At 33.0% G+C, this 26454-nt stretch overlaps 1 protein-coding gene across 10 annotated transcripts in view; it reads left to right on the plus strand.

Annotated features, from left to right (window-relative positions):
- Nucleotides 1–26454, plus strand: part of SSBP2 (single stranded DNA binding protein 2) — a 295394-nt gene that overhangs the window by 208384 nt on the left and 60556 nt on the right. For 6 of the 10 annotated variants that reach the window (XM_036914200.2, XM_036914196.2, XM_036914197.2 and 3 more), the window contains exon 5: nt 6924–7013. The exons of the other annotated variants lie outside the window; for them this stretch is intronic. In XM_036914200.2, the coding sequence (XP_036770095.1) occupies nt 6924–7013 (90 nt within the window). The remainder of the gene's footprint in view (nt 1–6923; nt 7014–26454) is intronic. 10 annotated transcript variants of the gene reach the window in all.

The following is a 26454-nucleotide window of genomic DNA, read 5'->3' on the forward strand; positions in this document are numbered from 1 at the left end:
TTGTAAACCTAAGGGGTTGATCATTAAGGTTTTGTAAAAGCAACATATAAAATATTTTTGTGATTTAAAAACAGGCCTGAAAAGTACAATAGTCAATGATGCTGGTTCTCCAGACTTTAAGAAAATGATTTAAGTGGGGTGGGCTGGGGAGAACATGTGGTGCTAAAAATGCGCTTGTGTATCAGTGCAAGCAAATGTCCAGGAATAATGTAACTGATTTTTAGATTATTTCTAGGATCTACCTTTCTGAAACAAAAACTGATTCTTCATAGTCTGAAAACTGAAATGTTTCATGTCTTTATTTTATTGAAGTAAGAGTTCTTTTTTTAAGTTAGAAATATCTGTATTTTATTTAACCTTCTTAGGAATTAGATTATTTTAAATAAGCTTGGTCATATTTTATAGCTATTTACAAAATTGTCAATATGTATGTTTAACCTACAATAATTTTTCTGTTATAAATAGAACAATCTGACATTTCAGAAAGTTTGTGAGCATTTTATTTAAAAATCAGTTATATCATTTCAACAGTTAACCTTATGTAGCCACCTTTTATCTGTTATAGGTTGTTTTGCCATCCACATAATTATAATCATGTTACAGTTAATTCTGTATTTGGCATGTTTCATATAGCATTATGTCAAGCAAATTCCTATTCCCACACAATTCTATTTGTAACCATTATTTTTTAATAGGTGAATCATGTTAAATCACTTAGATGCACTACAATTTATTTAAGCATTACATGATTGCTGAATTTTTGGATTACTTCAAATATGTCTTCCTATAAATATATGACAGTGAACATATTTTATGTGTACTATTTTTCTCGTAGTTCAGAATTTATATTTGGATAGTATCTGAAAAGAAGGCTACTTAAATCAACATTCATTAATAAAAATTATAAAAAAAATATATAGAGCATGGTTTATACATGTAAAGTGCCTTCTACAAGTGTACCAATTTCCCACACCACCAATAACCTATGAAAATCCTAGCCTAGCAAGATCCTAAGCATATTTCCCCAGTTACCAATAATATCATAACTGTTTACATAGTTGCTAATACCATTTGCAAAGGATAACCATTTGAGGTTTGCCAGATCTTTCCTTTATAACCTATTATGAAAAGAAGTCTCCCAACTTCTAGCATTAGAAAAAATGTAACCCAGACATGATCACTGAAAAAGTTCAATCATTCTAGGCATGAAATTAGAGATTAGCACCTACATATGGAGTTACAACATTTGGGATTAAAAGTATCAAGAAAACATTCGTCAAATCTCTGTAAGAGAAAAAGAGATTATATTCTAAGGAATAAAAATAAAGATGGTATCGATGTCTCTGCAACACTAAATACCAGACAACAGTAGTATCTGTAGTTTTGATGAGAGTCAACAAAGATATTTGGATAATATATAGATTTGGAAAATGATATTCACATATCCTCTAGCCAACTAAGAAGTGTATAAAAATTAAGAAGTGTATAAAACTTGTAAGTGATGCATATACCTCTTCTGCTCACATTCCATTCATAAGAACTTAATTTTTGGTGAGAACAAGGGATACTGAGAAATATGATGTAGCTGTTCACCATATGCCTGGCTCGCTACAGTTGGAAGAAGGGAAAAACAGATATTTTGTGGTCTACTTAGCAGCCTCTGTCGTGCCTGCTGCAGAGGACCTTTTTAAAGTATGTGAAAGTGGTGTGTATGTGGATGAAACAAAATCCCAATGAAATGAAGTATTCTGGGAAACATGTATATGAGCAGAATTGAAGCAAATATTAGTAGAAAATATAAAAAGAATAACGACCATAATTATTTCCAAAATTGTCTTGTATTTGGGCAGTTTTCCTGCTGTATATTTTTTAACTTTCAAAAAGCAGATAAACACCATATTATATAAACTGCTTCAGAACATTATTTAAGAGCATTTACAATCCAATTCTTTGGGAGAGAGCAGAATAATCCTGATGCTCAACTTTGAAGAATATAATACAGCAAGCAACATTCTAAACTTACTTCATTTAGAATATAGATGTAAAGGTCCTAAATAAAATATTAGCAAATATAATTCATTAGCCTCTTAAAAGGATCACCCATCATGGTAATGGGTGAGAAATACAATGATGATTTATGTTTAAGAACTTAACTATCAGTAGATGATTACTTATTACATGTTTTGCAAAAAATAAACCCATAATACCAATAGAATATGAAAAGGAAAGAGCATCTTTTTTTATTCCTGAACTTTTTGCAAATTGTTTTTAGAGTATAAGGCATAGAAAATGTTTTTAGTATCATAAAGAAAATGTCCAACCAATAGTCAAAATATTTAACTATGCTTTTCAGTAAAACTGTGAAAACATTATACCTACTATCACCATTTTAAATATTTCTCAAAAAACACCTGCATATGGCATAAAAATAGTACAGAGGATTTAATAATAAAATCAGCAATTCCCTGCCCAGTCTCTTCCTACTTACCTTCTCTTTAATCCTCCTAACAATTTCTCATAATTGTGTCACTATTTTAGTTCCTCTATTATTACCTTCACAGTTTTACATGTATCTTAAAATATTTTTTCTATTTCACCAAATATAGACTTTATATCTTGATTCCCTGATGTATAATTAGGCAACTGGTTCTCTAACATCCTTAGTAAATAAAACGGTTAGTTATTTAATATGTACAATCTTGATAAATGCTAACTAATTATGTTTATTAATTATACCCTAATTTTATTTTTAAGCAAAATTTTATTGTATGACTGTTGTTTTGAAACCTCCATACAATTTTTTTCCTACCAGTGGCCACTAGTTATAATAAATAAAGTTAAAATAAGAACTCTTTTAGCTTTTATTTCAGACTTTTAAGATGAGAAAATATAAAATAATAGTGTTCTTCTCTGTTCCTTAAATTGAGAAATAGGGAATTAGAGGATAAAAATGATTTTAAAATTGAATTATATGATAGAATTATGAGAAAAGGGAAAATAAGCAATGGTGCTGGACATATAACCAAATAAATAAGAAAAAAATAATAACCCAAAAATAAGAAGGGGCACAAATTAAGTTAAGCCTTCTTAGAGTGTGGGATGATAAAAGTATGGAAGTACAAGAGAGGAAAATGCCCACACAGACTTAAACAAAGGTAAATATATAGCAACATGAAGAAAGATATCATGGTGACTCTTCAAAGTTCATTTTAATATTTCCTTGGGTAAGCAAATACTTGTCCCATAGTTTAGTTGATTTGAAAACACCAAATTTAATACATTGGATTTATAAAAAGTATATTAATGATTTGGGAAAATACACGGGAAATGAAAAGTATAGTCACTCTCAAAAAAAACCTTGAAATTTAAGTGACATGACAAACTGATTTAAGAGCAGTTAGAAAATACATATCTGAATGTATATATTAAAAACATGTAAATTAATCCAGTAAAGAGACAGAACACTTTTCATGATAATTAATATTTTTATGTTTGCCCTGAATTCTTATGTATAAAATATGGTTAATATGGTAAAGCTTTATTATTTGTATGTTTTTGTTTTTTTTATGAGAGAGGTAAAGTACAGTCAACCCTAAATAATTATGGATGTATTACATAATAAAGGATTTTCCATGGTATTCTAATGAGAATTCACACAAATCCAGTGAAACTAATGCTTTGTAGTAGTTCTTGATATAATAAACTATTTTATCTCCTTTTGTGATTTAGTCACAGCCCTCCAGAATAATACTTATTTTGACTTAGAGCCAACAAGTTTCTGTGGATCCTCAAGTCATGAGATAAATTTCTCATGAGTTGAGATTAAACTTGAGCCAAGTCGCAGAAATTCCAGTAATGAAACCCAAGAAATTTGATACTTCTTTCTACATAAAGCCCTAATCCCCAAAACTTAGTACAGTTTCAAAGCATGTATTATTTATATTGCTGCTGTATATAAATGAGCAAGATAGGCATCTTTTACAATGCTTAGAGTACCATTTAGTGTACCTCTTGTACCTCTGTAGTCTTGATTATCAGACTAGTTTTTGTGAATGATCAGCGCAGTATACCCAAGCGTACCATAAACCTGACTCCACACAGTACAATAGAGGGGGGAATTATTCCTTGGCAATAAATCCCAGAAGAATGGATGGATAATTTAGCTAAAAAATGTGGTCCACAAAGTGAAGTTTGGGCTGAAATGCTTTGGACTAGTTCTTTGGTACTGGGTAAGCAAACTGGGTAATTACTAGTCTTCTCTTCACTTCACTTTGTGCCCTTAGACCAAGGCTAGAAGTTACTATCACACCAGAAAACTAAATCATCATGCTCTGTACTATAAATCTTGTAGCTATAAAATTATTTACTTTCAAGATGCTTCTATTGTTATGCCCAAAGTATGATTATTAAGAAAGAAGTATTTCCACAAAAGTCTTCTATCACTGTGAGGGAAGAGATGCAAACTCTGAGAATTTGGTATATCTTGAAATGTAGGAAGACAATCTCAACAACAGGGTGAAAGGCATGTTTAAATCAGTCACCATAACCCGGTCCATTAGTTTGTTTGATTCATTCATTCATCCCTGACTATCCTATTTAGAATTAGAATCCCAACCCCTTGATGGGGAATTCTCTATTCCCTGCTTTTTTTTCTCCAGAGCACTTATCACTGTCTTTCTTCCATCACTAGAACATTAACTTCAAAAAGGCAAGGATTTTTTTTCCTATTGTGTTAAGTACTGTATTGCAGAGCTCCAAAGAGTCCTTGGTGATGTATATTTTAATTGAATTTATAAAATAAAAACTTGGAAGGCATTTTGAAGATTTAACTCGCTTAAATCTTCACCTGAATCACTTCTTTTGTTACACTTCTAAATGTAGCTGAAGGAAACCCATAGGAAACACATACAATGTAGAACTTTGAAGAAAAGAAAGCTAATACATTTTATGCCATTAAACAATGTAGTCCCCCCAAAAAGGAAAAAATAAAGGAGCCAATGATAGCCCAGCATCTTTACTTGTTGAATTTTAGTTTTAGATGCGGACAAACATTTTTTTTTCCTTTGGGTAGACAAAATCTTATTTTCTTTCTAGCCAACTAGAATTGAGGGAGAAATAGCATCTTCTAATTACACTAAGAAGTTGCAGTAATTCACGGAATTCTGTTTTGTTTTTGTAAACTTGCTCATTATAGTATACATGTCTATAAAAGTATTAGGTGAATATGGTTTACAAACTTGTCTCTTTTTTATGTAAGCCTTTTTTAAAATTAAAAAAACAGGTTTCTATTCTATAATTAATTAGAGCAATAGTGACATCCTATGTCAAGATTTAGTACTAAAAGCAATTTCCCCATGTTAGTAATTGACTGTCAAAGGATGTAGACCAAATCTTTCTCTGTAGAATTGGCTGTAATTGTATATATTTAAATTAAAAGAGGATAAATGTTTGGTGGTAAATTTTCCTCTTACTCTAATATTGTGTTTTAAAAGTTTTATACGAGCATAGTTAAAATGAAAAAGCAATTTGCCTTTCATTTTTTAAAAAAACATGAGTGCTGATATATAAAACAATATAGAAAAATACCTGGTGAATGGTAAGCATTCAATTAATATATAATAATGAAATTGCATGTCTTTGCTTAAGATAAAATAAGAAATTCGTGTTTATCTTAATGTTTAAGAAATACTTTTTTACATTTTATATGTGTATGCTTTATCAAAAGGTGAGAATTTTGGCATTTATAGGTAAGTTACATTTTAGATAGCTGAATTTAAATCTAGATTTCCCCTGGAAATACCAAAATCATTGGCCTTCATTATTAATAACTGCCAGTACTATTGATTAAACATGTTTTAGTATTTTTACCACTTTATATACAGGGAAATGTATGCTACAAATATACTGAGATATTACATCCTCTAATGGAACATTAATGCATGAATGAATGCACTAATACATAGGTGAGGACTGTGCAGCAGATACACTAGATACAGGATTAGTTTTGAGTTCTTTTCATAGCAGAAGGGTCAGGTTCATCCTGAGGTATCTTCACATGTCTCTGGTCCCTTCTTGACTGTTCTTTAGTACCTGTAATATGTCACACCAGGCTGAGGGATGAAATGCATGGTTGTAGAATAGTTGTATGTGACTACTGCTCTATGAAGAATTAAGTTTAAAACTTTGATTTACTTACAGAGTCAAACCCAAAGTTTTTCATACTCCTATTTCATGAAGCTCTAGGATTCTATGAAATAATTTGCGAGTAAAGTAGACTTTGAATTTTTCAACCTGATTTTACATAATCTGCTTATGTGAGACTAATCTCTTCAAATCTCATTCTTTTTTCTTACTCAGTCTCCTAGTGACTTTCTCATCCTTGCCACCCTATTTTTACTATCAGTTCTATTTTGGCTACTGATTATAGTACGTCAAAAACTGAATGATGTGATTATTGCCATCTACAGGCAGAAAATTAATTACACTTGTTTAGGACACAGAAAAAGCATCATCTAAAAAAAGGGAGTTCTTTCTCCAATGCTACAACCACCATTTGCAGACTTATTACCTACATATTTATCTATCAGTTGATATTGCTATTTCAGATACCTCTGCCTTAAAGTATTTAAACTTATATCATTTTGTCATATTATTATTTCCCTTTTGTGTATTATTCAAATATACCATCTTGTTTAACTTCTGTAACTTCAAAAAGTTTTAAGAGACCTGTTTAAACCAAATAACAGTCATATACTAAGCTAACTGCCATATCTTAGTTTACCTCTGGAGGTGGGGGGGAGTACATTACCAACATCTGTTCACAGGAATGAAAAGCTTCCCTTCCTACAATCTGTTATCATTAGTCTTTGGTTTTGTGCCTTCTCTGTAATGATAAAGGTTTGTTTCTCCTTTATTCTTTGCAGAGCGCTGCAGCAGCTCCCAGCCCAGTGCTAGGAAACATTCCCCCAGGAGATGGCATGCCAGTAGGTCCTGTACCACCAGGGTTCTTTCAGGTACTCAGAGAAACTCTGACGAGGACTCTTAAGGCATAGGAACTCCTGTTTGATTTTATTTAAAGATGTGAAGGAGAAAGAGACTATTTGAATTCTGAAGGTAAACATAATGCTGTGCAGCCAACTCTTGATTATGCAGACTGGTTACCTAAGTGACTAGATGAGCTCTTCCTTCCTGGTTTTATTTGTTGTTAAATGTTTATTCACTTATTTATTTTGCCATTTTATTGTTCAAGTAAGAAAGAAAAGGAGTTGAAATGCAAATTAGCCCATTAAGTTAACTGTGGTAAAGATTTTGTGGGAAAAGAAGCTGAAGATGGGGTTCTGGAATGAAGTATGGATTTTAACTATCCTTGTTATCCATATCTCTATAGACTAAAGATAATCAAGATTTGGCTGTACTTCCAAAATATGGCTAAATCGTAACATATTCATGTATCAAGCTTAAAGGCAGTATCAAAATGTTGGAAAAATCATCTTTGCGGCTTTTAAGCTGTATTTTTTATTAATATCATTGCATTATATAACATTTAATAATGTTAGTATTTTAAATTTTCAACAAGACCATTTATTTTAACAGTGGTGATAATGATTTTAGAATTACAATATAGCACTTTTTAATTTTATGGCATCCACTTTTAAGTCTGAATTTTCTAATCCAAACCAACATAGATTCTGAAGTTTATTTTTTTACTACATAGTTCTTTTATAACATTATTTGAAAAAATTTGGAAGAATTTAGGAGTTAAGAACTGGAGTTGGAAGGCATTACAGGAATTAATTGTTATTCTATTTTGATAGTGAATGACATAAGGTACTTAAAACCTAATTTATCACTTCAGTGTTTTATATTTTCGAAGTCCTTGATAATCATTTGTTACTTAATGCATATCATCATTACAAGGTAGATCAATATACTTGCAGATATGAAAATGGAGAAAACATTATATGTAACTTTCCATAGTACAGCGATTGAATAAAAAGGTCTTAATCAGAACCTAGCACCAATTCTGAAATGTAAAGTTCTTTAGGACATGCTTATTTATCTGCCTTATTTATCTGGGTGTATTAATACCCAAGTGGTCTAAAATATTCAAAAGTCTTTTAGAGCTCACATTCTGTCTTGAGAGCCCTTTCTTATAGTCTAGGAACTTATAACTATGATTATTAATCAAACAATCATCATCATCCTTAAAGATAACCATAGCCAACTGCTTAATGTATACCATTCTTTAATCCAAAGGTTTTATATATATAAACTCTTAATTCTTACAGTCATCCTAGGTGGAAGTACATGTTATTATCATTCTCATTGCACAGATGGAAAAACCAAGGCTTGATAGATAAGCCATTTGCACAAAGTCAGAAAGGGACGGGGCTGAGATTCAAATCAAGGCTTTCTGGACTTAAACCATTGAATTTACCTTTTAAAGTTCATATTTATTCATTATTCATAAAATATTTCTAGGTTTTTTTTTCCTCATGCTCTTATTTCTCTTGCTAAGGATAGATTGGTCTTAGGTAGTAAATCAGAAGAGTTTATTTACTTACAAACGTTCATAGACACTCTCTAAGCGGCATTTTTAAAAAGAAGGGATAGGTTGGGAAGGAAGCCAGATTCTTTCTAGGGTTAAGCAAAGATATATAAATCCATACATTTTCATTTTCACATTTTATAAAATGAATCATTCTCCCCTTGCCTGTCTTCTTCCTGAGGCTTGGTAAGAGTAGTTGAAATAGTTAATTTTGTTTTTATTATTCCAATGTGATAAATATTTGACTACTGCTAGATGCCAGGCACTGTGATGAGCATCTAAAGTGAGTATGTGTAATGTGTACCTTCCTGAAATGCCTTGTTTAGACAGGGAGACATTACTAAAAATAAAATAACTGTAATACATTAAGATATGTGCTGTAACAGAGAAAAGCATAAAGTTCTTGGTGACCTAGAAGAAAGAACTAGTAAGCCTGTCTAAATTGGAGCTAAGAGTAGTTTGGAAAACAAGCAGAAGAATGATATTCCAGAAAGTGGGAACAGGATGAACAAAAAGGTGAAGGCATCAGAATTACCTGTGCAGAGGGGTTCAGAGTAATCTGAACAGAAAGTAGAGGGAGGGCAGGCAGGAGCTCCTGGAAATGAAATTGGAAGGTGTACTCTAGCAAACTGAGAAAGGCCTTATATGCCATGTTAGGAATTTGTCTTTTTTCAGTGGGCATGTAGGGGCTCTTAGAGATCTTTAAGAAGGGCAGAGACCTGAATTGAAACTATAGAGTGGATTCAGGCTTTCTTAGGCACCTATGATAACAACTGTATACAAAATCCTGCCCTCAAAAAACTTACATTGTGGTGACTGAGACAGAGAAAAGACAATTACAGTACTAGAAGAAAACGGCTGTATTGAATGGTAGGGTGTGCTCTTAAAACAAATCAGAATGGCACCAAACCCAATCTTGGGAGCATCATTGTCAGGGAAATATTGTCAAAATAATAAATGAAATCCAATCTGGCATCTGAAGATGAGTTAGGCAAAGGAGGCAGGGAGAGAGGGAAAGAATATTACAGAAAGAAGGGGAAAAATTTTGCAAAGACCCAGAGGGTAAAGAAGAGGGACCAAATATTTTTTAAAAAACAGAATTTAATTCCTAAAGGGGCAGTGACTAGAGATGAGACTCCAGAGGAACTAGGAGAAGTCTTGTAGGTTCATAATAGTTTGACTTGATCTTAAGGGCAGTGATAAGCAGGGGTGAGGCATTAATACTTACATTTAAAAAAATCACTCGCATTATAGTGCATAGCCAGGATTGTAGAGAGACAAGTCTGAAGGTGCTGAGACAATTTAGGTGGCTGGTATAGTAATGCAGGTGGGATTTAATGATGGCCTAAACTAACAAAGTGGCAGTGAGTGTGGAAGAAGATGAACAGATCTGAGAAACAAATAACTGGGGTGGGGGGTATGAGTAAAAGAATTGAAGAATAATATCCTGGTTTCTGATTCTAACCTGGGCGGATAGATGGAGGTTTCATTTTCAGAGAGAGAGACCACAGAAAATGAGGAGTAATTTTGAGGTGGCACAGTTGAGGTTCCTGTGGCACCTCCAATTGGAGATATTCCTGAGGCCAGTGAATGTACAGTCTTAAACCTAAGATAGGGATCTAGGCTAAGATAAAATTTACAGGGTCATCATCACAATAACAGCACTTGAATCCACAAATGTAGATTAATTGTCCAGGGAGAAGTACAGAATGAGAGAGCCAGAAGGTACATAACCAAATTCTAAAAACCCACTAACACTTGAAAGCTTAAGAACACAGGTAACAGAACCCGCTAAAGAGACTGGATTCAGGGGTATCAGCTGGCTGGCTATTTTATTAACCCAGTGAAGAGATCTAGTGGACCTACTGAAGAGCAGTGGCAGTAAGATTAGGAAGGAAGAAGTAACTAATTTATGTTTGATAGGGCTGAGGGGATTGATTAAATCACAGGTAGAGGGAAAGAGTTGGAGGAATCAAGGATGATTCTGAGGTTCCTACCTGGGGCTTCTGGAAAATTCTAATGCCTTTATCTGAGTTAGAAAAGATAGGAGGTAGAAAAAGTTTTAGATATGTTTGCATTTGATACATGTCAGCCCTCTTTATCCAAGGAGACCATTCCAGCTAATCCCAAATACTCTTTTCTCCTATTCAACAGGCTTAAATAAGTTCAGTCTCCCCTAGAAAAGCCTCTCTAAAATATGGAAAAACTCAAACTATTAAAGTTCTCTAAGGCCTGTTTCTCCTCAAGCTTTTGAATTAAAAAAAAATTAAGACTATTAACTGTCCCCTTATGAAAGTCTATGAGTAATAGGAATGCTTCTCTATAAATTTACTATAACTTATAGTACATTAAAGTAATGTATATTTTCTTATTCAAAAAATTTTTGAGGGTGGTGAAAATATTTTTTCCTGCTTCCTGCTCTTTACCATAAGAACATTTTTAAGAAGAAAATTATATCTAATTTCTTATCACTCTAAGCCCATTCATATCTATTATTAAATAATAACAATATAATCTTTTAATGGGGCTAATGTAGACACCTTTGAATATATAATTAGTATGGGACATACTAGTAAATATTTGATTTTGAAGTCTTATAGCCTCACTTTCATTTTTACCATGTATTAAGCTTTGTTTTGATTTTTATCTTGATACACATGCTGTATTCTTGTCACTGGATCTTCAGTTTTTATAACTGAAACTATTGAAAACTAATATATTGATGTTAGGTTGTAAATGTAAAGCTTTGACATGAATGAGATTATAAATACTTGCTGAAGATAAAGTATACCAAGTAATTTAGTTTCATACTGAGATGGACACCCATATTTTAAAATCTGAATTGATCAAAACTGATCTGGTAGAAAATAGGTTGCAGCAGATTTTTAAGTCCTGTATTTGCTTCGCAAGCATGGTGTTAGCAGTGATAAAGCTGCTTTGCCATCTAGTGGTGGTTTGCAGATGTCTTTGCTTGTTCAGGATATATTTTCCAAGGTTGTATTTTTAGCAGGACTGCACTGTAGCAAGCTGACCTAATGTTTTGACATAGTAATAATGCAATAAGAACAAAAAAATAGAAAGAAAACCTTCCCTTTTCCTCATGATGTTGTTATTGACTAGAAAAGGCTCAATATAAATGGCATTGATAAAGCAATGAACACAAAAACTAAGCTCAGAGTAATACAATGTTCTTGATATTTTAAAAGAAAAAGAATCAAAAGTAAGAAAAATAATTATTTAATCTAACATTTGAAGTATAAAAGGAAAATGAAAAATGTTTTTATAAGCCCTGGTTAAATATTTCTGGAGGTTGCTATTTATTTAACTTATTTCTAGAAATATGTCTTAATATTTTGAAGATACCTTCATAACTAAGTATACTTAACAGCTCTGCTGTTCCTATTCAGATTTTTAGAATACAAGCTTCTATTATCAATAGCACCTATTTTACCCTTTATTGGTACATACAGTTAAATAATCTACACACCTTCTCAATTTCCTTTTGCTGTTAATCTTTGTATTGTCTTCACTCCCAGTGGTTTGCCTTTCCTCTTATCCTTCCTGACCATAGCTGTCTCAGAAATTAGTCTTTGAAAATAAGGAGAAACTCCTTTTACATCTCCTCAGAAGTTGTAGATAATACCTTTGATCTTAGGTAATGAACCAAAATATTAGTATGTCTTAGTCTTACAAGTAGGGTACTGAAAATCTCAAGTAGAATTGGCTTTCTGAACTATAGCATCTAACATTATCAAGATATATATATAGTTTTTAAAATTCAGACATTTAAAACAGTATTTCTCAGAATTAAATACACCAGAATTTGGAGAGTGGAGGTGAGGATGGTTTCTTATTTATCAAAGTTCAAGTACTAAGAAATTAAGTTTAATATTTTTTGAAATGTAATTTTGAATCTTTGAAGAACAGAAATTCTAAGTATCAAAAATAGAACAAGTCTTTCTCTAGAAAAAAGATAAAAGCAGCCTAAAAAATAAAGGTGGCTGACAGCTGCTGGCTTGATAATGCTTTCCTGCAGTTGTGGTAATAGTTTTTCTGGCCTTAACTATTGGAACAAATTAAAACTGCTCAGCTTGAGCAACTAAGTAAGCTTTTTAAAAAATTGCTGTTTCAAATAACTGAAGACCCTACAGAGGTGAATAGATGGACACAGAGCAGAGAATTTGGTATCAGGGGTTCAGAGTCTTAAATGGGTTTTCCATTTAGGTGGAATGAAACAGTTTCCTATTGGAAACTCTTAATTTTTTTCATTGCCTATCACAGTGAGCATTTAGGAAAAAGTTAACTTGGCCATCTTAGACCAATATTGTTTTCCTCTTTACTTCCATGCTGCTTCTGCTAGCCAAAGGTGTCAACATATTTAGTGTGAAGCAATAAAATAGCAGATTTTAAAATTACATCTATGATAAGAGCTTATCTATTTTTCAGCTAATTTGAAATTGTAGTTTTTCTTTTGAAACTATCTTATTGAAAATTCTTCCTAGGGTGCTTCAATTTTTATTATAGCCCCTTGGAATAAAAATGTATAGCAAATTGCAAATATGCAAAGACACTTAATAACACAATTTTCATTTTTTATTTAATGTTGGTTGTGAAACAAAATGGTCACCATCCTTTGGGATGGTGTATTAAATGTATTACAAATTTCCTCTATAAGTGGGATAGGTTTGTCTTAAGTATACGTTAGTACACCTTCAGCTTTTTTAAAAATAGCTGATCACTAGCCGGTATTCTAGAATAATTTATCTTATATCTATATCAGGGGTTGACAAACTTTTTCTGTAAAAAGCCAGATGTTAAATATTTTAGGCTTTGAAGCCTTTGGAGTCACAACTATTCAACTTTGTTGTTGTAGTGTAAAAGCAGCCATAAACACTGTGTAAACTAATGAGCATGGCTGTTCCAGTAGAACTTTATTTACAAAAACAAGTGGTGGGCCACATTTAGCCATACACCATTATTTACCTACTTCCACTCAATATGAATATGATCACCACTAGACAGCCTTTAAGAAATCCCGAGGGCAAGGACCAAGAACAATGTTTCTCCAATTGCCCTGCTTACATGAGAGTCCTGGGGTCACCCAGCTCCAGGTATATCAGAATTCCTGGAGTGGGGCACATAGGACTGGAAATCTTTGTGTTTTGTTGTGGCTGTTGTTATTGTTTGTTTTGTTTTTAACAGGTGAGTCTGACAAGGTAAAATTTGAGAACCACTGGCTAAGAGTGCTGATGAGAGTCAGTAACAAATATTTATTAATCCCCACTGTGCTAGATTTACTGTAGTGAACAAGACAAGTAGAAATCTTTGCCACATAGAACATAGAGTCTATTAAGGGAAACAGTGAACAAAATAAATAATTATTTTTTAAATATATGATATGTTAGGCCATGGTAAGGAGTGGGGAGAAAAAGGAAATAGAAAAGGAAAACATCAGTGTTGTAGAAGTTTGGGATTGAGTGGCCAGAGAAGGACTCATTGAAAAGATGCTATTTGAGTGAAGACCTGAAGGAAGTGATGGAATAAGCAGGTGTGGTATCTGGGGAAAGTGTTTTAGGGTGAGGGACAAGCAGGTGTAAAGCCCGTGAGGTCAAAGCATGACTTGCTTTTTCCAGGGACGACAGAAGGGTCTGCACTGCTCAAAGGGGGTGTCAGCTGGGGAAAATAGGTAGTAAGCGTATGTGATAGAAAGCCATATCAAGTAGAACTTTCTTGGTTATGTTAGGGATTTGGGGTTTTCCTCTTAGTGGAGGGTTTTAACAGGGTCATTCTGACTTCTATGTTGAGATTAGTATATACAATGGAAGGGTAGAAACAGGAACACCATTTTGGATATCATTACAGATTTTGACAAGAGGTTATTATGTCCTGGACTAAGGTGGTAATAGTGATGGGAAGTGACTGGACTCTGGATCTATTTTGAAGCTAGAGTCAACAGATTTTGGCAATGGTTTGGATATGTGCTCTAAGAGAAAAAGAAATCAAGGGTTTGTTTTCTTCATGGCTTTTGGCATGTTTACTGGAAGAATGGAGTTGACATTTACTAATGTAAGTAAAACTTCAGGAGGAGATATGAGGGAAAATGTCAGCAGCTTAATTTTGAACTTGTTAAGATTGAGATGGCTATTAGATATCCAAGAGATGTTGAGTAGGAAACACGAAAACAGAATCTGGAGTTTAATGGTTGAAGCTTGGGCTAATGTCATTTAGGTTATTAGCATATGGGTAATATTTAAAGCTGTGAGCCTAGATGACATCTGCAAGATAGTGAGTGTAGACAGACACAGGAATGATTCCGGGACACTCCAGTGTTACAAAGTCAGGCAGATGAGGACAGATGAGGAAGAACCGGCAAAGTAGAATAAGGAGCAGCCCATGATAGAGGAAGAAAACCTCTATGTGGGATCCTGGAAGACTGAAAAAATGTTTCAAGGAGGAGAGGACTGATCAACTGTGTCAAATGTTGCTGATAATTCATATTAGTTGAGGACTGACAGTTAACCACTGGATTTAGCAAGGAGCTCACTGATGGCCCTGGTAAGGCCAGTTCCAATGGAGTGAGGGGGATAAAAGTAGATTCAGGATAAACCAGAAGAAAATTGGAGGCAAAGAGTATGTCCAACTCTTTCTAAGAGTTTTGCTCTAAAGGGAAAGAGAAATGAGGCAGTGGCTGGAGGGAGAAGTAGGAGAGGTCAAAGAAATTCTCCAAGAATGAATTGTTAACTATTAGAAACTGTTCAGCTCCACTGAGGGACAGAGAACACAGCTCTGCTGGCACCTGTGAGAAAAGAGGACGGGCTATTGCCAGATACCATCCACTACACCCAGCAATCAGCTCTGATCTTGAGTATGAGATAAGATGCCAGGGAATAGAGTAATCAGGGACTCCTTGTGCATGGTAGGATGCTTATCAAGAAAGAGTGAAATATGATTAATTACTTAGAATACCTACAAGTATGAATACTACCTGTTGTCTGTCATTCTTGTAATCTATATCTTAAACTTTTCAGCATTAGTCACATTAGTAAACTGTTGGTTTATTTGTATATTTCTGTATTTATTTGTAAGCTCTTGTTTTAAAACAGACTTTTTGATGCATCAATAATTTCTGTAAAAATCTGTTCTGTAGAAAGACTGTTCAGTATAGTTCAGACATGAGTAACTTTAAATATAGACTTCATGTGTTTACAGGTAAGTAACCAAGTGAATATGAGAGTATCATTCATTTCTAAGGAAAGTAAAAATATATATAATCTGCTACTTGTATCAGATAATTTCTTTAACAAATGTTATAGCTGCATGTGAACTTGAAAAGGCCACTACTTGATCAGTAGAAACTTAACATATAAAGCTATCAGATGGGTAAGAACAAAGCAGCATGCTTTTTTGCAATGGTACATTTAAGTAAATTAAAGTACCTGTCTCCCATACTCTCATCTGGAACAGGTTTACATGGAAGTGTGAATATGAAATAGAGAAAAGGAAAAGAGGGGAATACTTTTGCATTCTTTAATGAAAAAATAAAAAATGGTTTTTAGAAAGTATTGTTATAGCTTCTTTGTTGATTGAGTGAGCCTGATACTTTATCCTAAATTATAAATCTCAAATATTTATTTTCATACCCATAGTGTTTTTTTTAATACACTCAGTGTGTTGATCTGTCCTTGTGACTTCAGTGAATAGGAGGAGACAGCACAGAGATGAGTTCTAGCTGCTTCTCTCACAGGCAACAAAACAAAACAAAATGTGTCTGTGTGTATTTGTGAATACATATTGATCTAAAACAAATTATTAAAGTTTTTTATATAATGTTATCTGAATGTTTGTAGTTTGTTAGACCAGCAGACAGTATGGTCCCCATTCACAATTTACAAGTCCATTGTACCATACCGATATCTAATACATGGTTATGAAGGCTTGAAATAGTCTTCTCTTCTTGAAAAGGCCCATAATGTAAGTGAGCAATTTTGATGCTTAAACTAAATCCATACCAAAAGAATCAAACTGCTTCTAACTCTCTGCTGAATTGGATTAGCTTTGCCAAAATAACATAGGAAACTGGATCTGTTAATACTTTGGTTATTTTATATGAGTTGTTTTAATTAACTGTTGATGATGGTAGGATATCTGTGATATATGGGAGATAAACTACATGTTTATGCTTATCAACAGAATATGCCAGAACAAGTATGTCATTTTGTGAGCTAAATTAGTTTAATACTAGTTGGAATTAAAATGTGTTAATCAAGACTGTCTTATCCACTGGGGTGTTAGTGATGTCTGATGAAGATTTTCATGAAAAATAGAAAAGAAACTAAACAAATTAAGATATATGAATTGTAAACTAACTTGGACAAAATTGATTTGATACATAATTTATGCTTCATTACTTTTCTACAGAAAACTCATGAAGCAGCTTATGGAACTATGAAAAGTAAAATATGTGAACATTCTTACTATATGAAAGATGGCTGAAATAAAATATAGAAGTCGCAATACTCTGTAATGATTTTTCAAAATAATCTCAGTATTATTTATTATTGATAGCACATGACTTCATGAAAGTTAATTAAGAAAAATTACTTCTAAGTGAAATATAGAGTAGCAAAACAGAGAACAAAAATCTATATAGGAAAATCATGTATAGTAAAGAGAATTGAATTAACGTAAACATGGACACAGAATGAGTAAAAAGAAATACTTAGTTTTAAAAATTTTATGCTTTGGGTAAAATCATATAGTGAACATATTTTTATTACCTTTCTAGGACTATAAATAAATATTTATAACCTGCCATATTTATCATTTTCTAAAATTCATGGAGAAGTTTTCCCTTAAAAGATTCTAGAATAATTTTCATGTCACAGACCTCTGTCTTATTCCCTGTGTCTGCTCAAAACAGTGCATCAAAAACATCAAAGAAAGATTAAATCATCTAAAGCCACATCTGCATGAGACCCAGTAAGGTAGATGTTTGATCTTTATGTAGTTAATATAATTACTAAAGATAATCAGTATTTTTCCTGGCTATACATCATTTTGTACCTTGTGTTATAGCCTAAATGTTGAGGAATCACATCACTTTTTGGCAAATAACCATTTCCTTACAGATTTGTGGACCAAAGGTAGTGTGCTGAAGACAGTATATAGTAAGAAAGCAGAATGCTTAATGTTCTTACTAATGCTTAGTCTTTTTTAATGGGAAAAAAACAACATGCAAGCTAAAACGTGTTGTTTCTAAGACCTGAGGATTATAGCTTTTTGGATATATTTCAGCCAAAACACTAGGGTCCCATGCATAAACCCAGCACTATATAGGACAGATGCTCTACGAGAGGTGAGCTGCTGTATGTAGCTGTTGGCAGTTCTCATGACCCAGGATGTGCTTCAGAAAATGATCCGTAAATTATCACACTTTTTTTTTGCCATATCATACAAAAATTAATCTGGCATCGTTGTTTTTTTTTTGCTATCATTAATGTACATTACATGAACAACATTATGGTTACTAGACTCCCCTCTTCATCAAGTCCCCCCACATACCCATTACAGTCACTATCCATCAGTATAGTAAGATGCTATAAAATTACTACTTCTCTGTGTTATATTGCCTTCCCCGTGTCCCCCCCTACATTATACATGCTAATTGTAATGACCCTTTTTCCCCCTTATCCCTCCCTTCCTACCCATCCTCCCCAGTCCCTTTCCCTTTGGTAACTTAGTCCATTCTTGGCTTCTGTGATTCTGCTGCTGTTTTGTTCCTTCAGTTTTTTCTTTGTTCTTATACTCCACAAATGAGTGAAATCATTTGATACTTGTCTTTCTCCACCAGGCTTATTTCACTAAGCATAATACCCCCTAGCTCCATCCATGTTGTTGCAAATGGTAGGATTTGTTTTCTTCTTATGGCTGAATAATATTCCATTGTGTATATGTACCATATCTTCTTTATCTATGCATCTACTGATGGACACTTAAGTTGTTTCCATTTCTTGGCTATTGTAAATAGTGCTGCGATAAACACAGGGGTGCATATGTCTTTTTCAAACTGGGCTCCTGCATACTTAGGGTAAATTACTAGGAGTAGAATTCCTGGGTCAAATAGTATTTCTATTTTAAGTTTTTTGAGGAACCTCCATTCAGCTTTCCACAGGGATTGAAATATTTTACATTCCCACCAGCAGTGTACGAGGGTTCCCCTTTCTCCACATCCTCGCCGACATTTGTTGTTATTTGTCTTTTAAATGTTGGCCATCCTAACTGGTGTAAGGTGATATCTCATTGGGGTTTTAATTTGCATTTCTCTGATGATTAGTGATGTGGAGTGTCTTTTCTTGTGCCTGTTGACCATCTGAATTTCTTCTTTGGAGAAGTGTCTGTTCAGATCCTCTGACCATTTTTTAATTGGTTTATTTGCTTTTTGTTTGTTGAGGTCTTGAACTCTTTATATAATTTGGATGTCAACCCCTTATCAGATATGTAATTTATGAATATATTCTCCCATACTGTAGGATGTCTTTTTGTTCTACTGATGGGTTCTTTGCTGTACAGAAACTTTTTAGTTTGATTTAATGCGACTTGTTCATTTTTGCTTTTGTTTCCCTTGCCCGGGGATATATGTTCATGAAGAAGTTGCTCATGTTTATGTCCAAGAGATTTTTGCCTATGTTTTTTTCTAAGATTTGTATGGTTTCATAACTTACATTCAGGTCTTTGATCCATTTTGAGTTTACTTTTGTGTATGGGGTTAGACAATGATCCAGTTTCATTCTCTTGCATGTAGCTGTCCAGTTTTGCCAACACCATCTGTTGAAGAGGCTTTCATTTCCCCACTGTATATCCATGGCTCCTTTATCATATATTAATTGGTCATATATGCTTGGGTTTATATCTGGGCTCTCTAGTCTGTTCCATTTGTCTATGGGTCTGTTCTTATGCCAGTACCAAATTGTCTTGATTACTGGGACTTTGTAGTAGAGCTTAAAGTCAGGGAGCATAATTCCCCCCACTTTATTCTTCCTTCTCAGGATTGCTTTGGCTATTCAGGGTCTTTTGTGGTTCCATATGAATTTTAGAACTATTTGCTCTAGTTCATTGAAGAACGCTGTTGATATTTTGATAGGGATTGCATTGAATCTGTAGATTGCTTTAGTAAGGATGGCCATTTTGACAATATTAATTCTTCCTATCCATGAGCACAGGTTGTGTTTCCATTTATTGGTTTCTTCTTTAATTTCTCTCAGTGTCTTTAAGTTTTCAGAGTATAAGTGTTTAACTTCCTTCGTTAGGTTTATTTCTACATATTTTATTCTTTTTGATGCAATCGTGAATGGAATTGTTTTCCTGATTTCATTCTGCTAGTTCATCGTTAGTGTATAGGAATGCCACAGATTTCTGTGTGAATTTTGTGTCCCACAGCTTTTCTGAATTCAGATATTAGATCTAGTAATTTTGGAGTGGATTCTTTAGGGTTTTTTATGTACAATATCATGTCATCTGCAATTACAGACAGTTTGACTTCTTCCTTGCCAATCTGGATGCCTTTTATTTCTTTGTTTATTCTGATTGCTGTGGCTAGGACTTCCAGAACTATGTTGAATAAAAGTGGGGAGAGTGGGCATCCTTGTCTTGTTCCTGATCTTAAAGGAAAAGCTTTCTGCTTCTCGCTGTTAAGTATGATGTTGGCTGTGGGTTTGTCCTATATGGCCTTTATTATGTTGAGATACTTGCCTTCTATTCCCATTTTGTTGAGAGTTTTTATTATGAATGGATGTTGAATTTTGTTGAATGCTTTTTCAGTATCTATGGAGATGATCGTGTGTTTTTTGTCCTTCTTTTTGTTGATTAATCTGGCAATCTTTTATACCATAGTGGTTACTAACTACTGCTGCTCTCTAAAACTGCCTGACCTGAGAAACAATTTCAACCCTGTTATCCCAGAAATAGTAAGAGAATCCTGAAAACAGTAGGAGAGAGTAAAAGGCTTTATTAGTCATCTGAATTAAAATTATCTTATATGTTGATACAGACGTTGTAATTATAGCTCAGTATCTTCTTGGACTATCCAACACTTTGTTCCTTACCTACTCCTATTAGGTCCTCTGGAAGATATAATTTATCCTGTTTGAGCAAGAATTTTCCTCTCTGTACATATTTCAAAAGCATTTTCTCACTAGACAACCAAATATACCGTGGCATTACTGTGGCTTACTCTTTACAATATCAATAGATACTACTTATCTCACACAAGACACACAACTTGGTCAGGTGAGATTTTATGCACAAGAACCAAACTTGATTACATCTGTTGCTAGTTTTCAGAGTGTTCCACCAATGTTGTGCATTCACTCAGTCAGTGAGCCAGCTGTTTGGCTGCAACTCTCCATACTCTCTTAGAATGTGCTAACTCCTCCTTTCCCTTCCGCAGGAATTTCATTCTAAGTTTTCACATTATAAAGAACAGTCTGATTATAATGATAATATTCTTCTAATAAAATACCACATCCATTTGCCACCATTCCTCACCCATCACCTATTCCCTTTTGGCATTTGACTTAAAAACACAGATAAATGGACTGAAGACAACGTATATTATCAAAACTCTCTGTTCAAGAAAGGAGAGAGCTTGCTGAATTAATTTTATTTCCATTGTCTCATTTATTTTAGTCCAGTGACTCAAGAGCACATGCTAATTAGTGCTTTAAATGCAAATTAACTTGCTTACCTGAAATACCACTGCCTTTTCAGCTTTTCATGGTTCAGTGGTAGCAGGGGTAAAGAATTCTACATTAAGTGAATGGTAGCACAGGTGCAGAGAGTGGGGGGAGGGGGCAAGGAAGAAGTGCTAGGTTGGGCAATTTATTTATCGTCAGTTGGTTGTAAGAATGAAGTATGTGTACCTGCCTTTACTCTAGAAGATGTTAGTGTAGCCGGATGTTATTATGGCTGTAAGAAAATGAAAATGGTAATTAAGAAATTTGATCTATGGTTATCTTTTACATAAAAATAAGGAAATTGGCATAGTAATCTCTAAAAATGTAAAACTTCCTGCTATAAAATATGTCAAAAAGGCATATTCAAATAAAATTCTGTGAGTCATATTTTATTATAATTTTACAATATAGAACTTGTTAAACAAGTGGCTTTGTGAAGTAAGAACTCGTTTTTTAAGAGAGTGTTCCTGTTTTTAAATTGTTTTGTAAGTTCATATTTTCTTAAACTTGGTAATTATGTATTTCTCTCAGTCATCTAAAAAGATTTTATTTTTTTTCCAAATTCAAAGCAAATTTCACTTGAATATTTTGCCCTTAAAAACGTTGTTACTTTAATTAGGTAAGTCCTGTGTAATTGTATGTTTTAGAACATACCTGAGACTCCTAACTTGTCAGAAGTGTGAAATGTCCTAATGTTTCATTTATCCATTCTAAAGAAGCTAGTACTATTATTCTCTTCATCATTGACTTGTTCTAAATTGTGCTCATAAAATGTAGCATATAGAAAATGCTTAAGTGATTGGCATTTTAAAGAGACTTATTTTTAAATGATTTAAAATTTTCTTTATTACCAATTTGCTCTTAAAGACTAAGATTTAAAGAGTTTCTGAAGCCATGTTGAAGTATTTAAAATAAGATATAAGATGATTTATATATTGCTATATCAATTTTAAGGATTATTAGAAACTCCAGTTTTATTTTAAGGATTAGTTACCTTGACGTGAAGGTAATTACTTGCTTTGATATGGTTTTGTGTTCTTTCCTCTGAGGTGGGTTTCTTTCCTATCAAGGCACACATTATGCTGCAGTAACTGAATCCTCTATAATGCTACAAACAAAGTGCTAAGGAAATCTAGGGAAAGGAGCCTATAGAGATTCTTTAAAGAGGAAGTGACATTTAAACTGGCCCTTGGAGGGTTAGTAAAAATTTACTTGGCAAAGAAAGGAGAGTACAGAGTAATCTCAAGAAATAGAGAATATTCTGTTGTTGATAAATCACATTTATATGTTTTCTAGAAATCATTTAAAATGTTAGAAATAATAAACATTTCAGGAATGTGTCATTTAAATGTATAGTTTAATCATATATATTAAAGGAAGTTATAGCTTAAAATGGTTCTTATCACCAGTAGTTTCAGGACGAGTAAATTATTCATAAAACAGTTCCATTGCAGGGATCTGGGAGTTTCAGAGAAGGAAAACATAGGACTGAGCAATCTCCCTTCAACTAAGGTAAAGAAAGAGAAAGAGGTGGTTCCTTCTAATTCTTAGAGAGCTGAGATAAAACACTATGGGTTTTTGAAAGATCAAATAAAAAGAGGCAGACTGTAACTTTCCAAGAGCAGAAAGGGCAAAGAGTAAAGCAAAATCTCTCTTTTAGAAAGGAATAAGTTTAAAATTTAATGAATAATTATTGACATAATGAAAAATAAAATCCTTTAAGATCGAATGACATTCATTCTAAAATGTATTATGCTTCTAAATGATGTGATCTTTTCTATAAAAGACTGCTTGGAAGAAATGAGCTGGACACTTGGGTTGTATTTCTATTAAAGGTTTTTTTTTTTCCATTCACATAATCACCAAATTTTGATTTTCTGGCTTTGTATATATTTTTATTCCTTCCATTTTGGATTACACCATTCATTGTAGGCAGATAACTGAAACACATAGAAGTGAGAATTTATGCCTAAAAATGTAGTTTCCATATGTCAGAGTACTAGCTGTACCACTCAGTTTATCTTGTGTTATATTTGGAAAAAAATACTTAAAAGCAAAGCCTTGATAACATCTTCCTGTGTTGACAGATAGTAACTGCACTAGTCGGGGTGAGGATTTAATAATGTGGATAACTGTGGAATCACTGTATTGTACACTTGAAACCAATATAAGATTGTATATCAATATGCTCCAATATAAATAAATAAATAAATAAGCAAAACCTTGATTTTCATCATAACCTTGTATGTTCTATCAAATAGGGATGATGTAATAGGACTTCTGAGGGAAGGCACCAGATTAAAATATTATTTTCTTTGAGTTGTCATTGATACTTGCCATTTGGTGAAGAAAACATTCTATTTCTTTCAGATTAGTGGAGTGATGTGGAAAACAATTTTTCCAGAAAATTGTTTCTCCTATTAATTACAAGTCTGCGAAGCTTGGAAAATCCTAAGCGAAGGGCAATGATCTTTATCTGCTTTGTTCACTGATATGATCAGCCACCTAGAAGAGTGCCTTTGTAGGTGTTTAATAAATACTTGTTGAATGAATAAATCTCTACCAGACCTTTTAATTGATACGTGCAGCTTTTTTATTCTCCCTGTTGACCTTTGATCTGAACAAAGAGCATCATTGTTTGATGGAGTATTTTTACCTTTAACTAGCTTTTCCTTTTTCTCTGGAAAGCATGATTATCAGTAAGTTTCTCCTGCTCTTCGATAAAGGTGGTTTGTGCCTTAGAAGCACATGCTTATATCCCTCCCCTGACACTTCAAATATTTATTGCTATTTATAATAATCTAGTCTTTATACTTAAGGGTAATGCTAGAAATAACAGAATCATGAGTTTTGTTTTTGTTTTTGTTTTTGTGTTTCTATGGGGCCTTTAGAGATCATCTATTCTAATTCTGCATTTTAAGGTTGAGGGAAAAAAAGCCCTGAAAACTTCTTAGCTCAGGGCCCCTCTGCTAATTAATAGTGGTACAAAAATTAGAATCCAGACCTTTGACTTCCAGTCAAATATTTTTTCCATACACATAAATAGCTTTTTCAAGGGGAAGGCTTTTTCCAGTTAAAACATTGGTTCACCATTATGACACCATCAGGCAAATACTTTGATGCCCAAACTATTAAAAATAACTTCCCCAAATGTAAAAGAATAAGCACATTTTCATAGCTTAAGGATTCCTTTGAAGACCCTGTCCTTCCCAGGTTATTAATACAGAAAGTACAGATATGGCTGTTAATAAATGTACTCTATATTATCAGTGGGTAATCTCTTAGATTAGTACTTTTCTGTAAAATAATTTAAATTGGCTTTAATATCTTAAATTATAATTGGAGGAAAATTGACTTCTGAATAGGGAAGTATTAATATTAGTAGAATATCCTCAGTTGCTAGTATGCAAACTCTTGGATTCCCTTGCTGTGTCGGAACCTGTACAAGCAGGTCCTTGAGGACCTAGGTGATTGATTTAACTAGATGCCTTATGGTAAGGGTCAAGCTGAGTATTAAGAGTTTATGTTATAACTGCACTAATTTGATAGTAAAAATCCTTTCCCTATAGCAATCTTTATATTTTAGGTAAAAGTAGTAAATTTTTATCTAAATGAAGTAGATTCTTGTCATTATTTGCTTTAGTTGTATAAGTACAAATTAGAATTTACAAGTAATTTTCTTTTTGCCAAACAAACATAAATTTGAACTTCTTGGAATAGGGCATACAAGAGGAAATAAAGTATCCAAAGAGAGAATCTTTCTCTCCCAGTCCTATTCTGCAGGACTTGCAGGTTCCCAGCTACCGCATGCACTACCAGTTCTCCATAGTCCCTTGATGGGACCTCATAGTCAGATAGGAGAGTGTGACATACCATTAAAATACATTCATTTATTCTCAAGCCCATTGATTAGAGATAAAATTACTCTTATCAAATAATCCATTAAATTAACACTGTAACATCATTTACATTCAGAGAAACATGCACATCTCCAATACTCTATCTCAAACATAGTACATCTCATTGTTTATCTCAGCTTGTGGTATTTAGTAATATTTTTAATGTAATGTCTACCTTGTATTCCATTTCTAGGTGAATTTTTTATAGACAGGAATCATTAGTAACCTATTTTTATTTCTCCAGACAGGAATTATTAGTAACCCATTTTTATTTCTCCATGTTTCAAAAATTAAATTAATATTATACTGTGGATTAGTGAATATGTCATAAAACTTCACTTTGTGAAAGAAGACAGCCATTCCAAAATCAATGACACAGTGTTTAATTATTATGTTTTTTAAATGAGTCCAGAATGTAAAAGGCAATTTCATAAATGAAATCAGATGATTAGGAAAGTAGCAGAGAAAATAGGAATATTGGGATAAGTGTCTAGTTGGCAGTACACTAATTAATTAATCCAATTTAGAGTTTCAGAAATGATGAGAGACAATTTTGATCAGATATGTGTAAACTAAAACATTTTTAAATGTTAAAAATTGGAAATTCCACTTGAAGTGACATTATGTCAATCCATTTAAAATTATCTTCTGATTAACATATAAGATTAACATACAAGAACATATAATGATATGACTAACATATAAGAACACAGTGAGCAAAAAGTCAAATTGCTTGCTTATTTCTAAAGTTTCTCTGTTTGTCAGACCCTCCAAAAATACTATTTAAAAAACCTATACAGCGTAAATATGTTAGGATTTTATTTTTCAGATATTGCTTTTAAAGTAGCCCTGAAAAATATGTGTAGCCATGAACTGCAGGCCTAGTTTCTAAAAATGTTTGCAGAAAATGCATTATAAATGTGGAATTTAATTATGTAACGCAGTACATATTTGACTTGTTCAAGCCTTTGTTCAATTAATTCTTAATTCACATTAGTTTATTCTTAATATTTTACTTCATAATATTCAATGCTTTAGAGTTGGTAATTTGCATATATTACATGTAAGAAATAATCTTCCATTTAAGTAAGTTACATATTGTGATATAATTAAATGAAATTATATTATTTTTCTATAAAAATGGAATTTTGAATAATTTTAGGTATAAACTGAAAAAATTGATGCCCAAATCTAAGTGATCAAAAATATTTTCCTTCCACTCAACATTGGGCAATCACTAAAAGATTCTTTTAGGATGTTTTTCAGACAATTTTTG

The sequence above is a fragment of the Manis pentadactyla genome, chromosome 2, assembly GCF_030020395.1.
Source record: "Manis pentadactyla isolate mManPen7 chromosome 2, mManPen7.hap1, whole genome shotgun sequence".
Taxonomy (NCBI): domain Eukaryota; kingdom Metazoa; phylum Chordata; class Mammalia; order Pholidota; family Manidae; genus Manis; species Manis pentadactyla.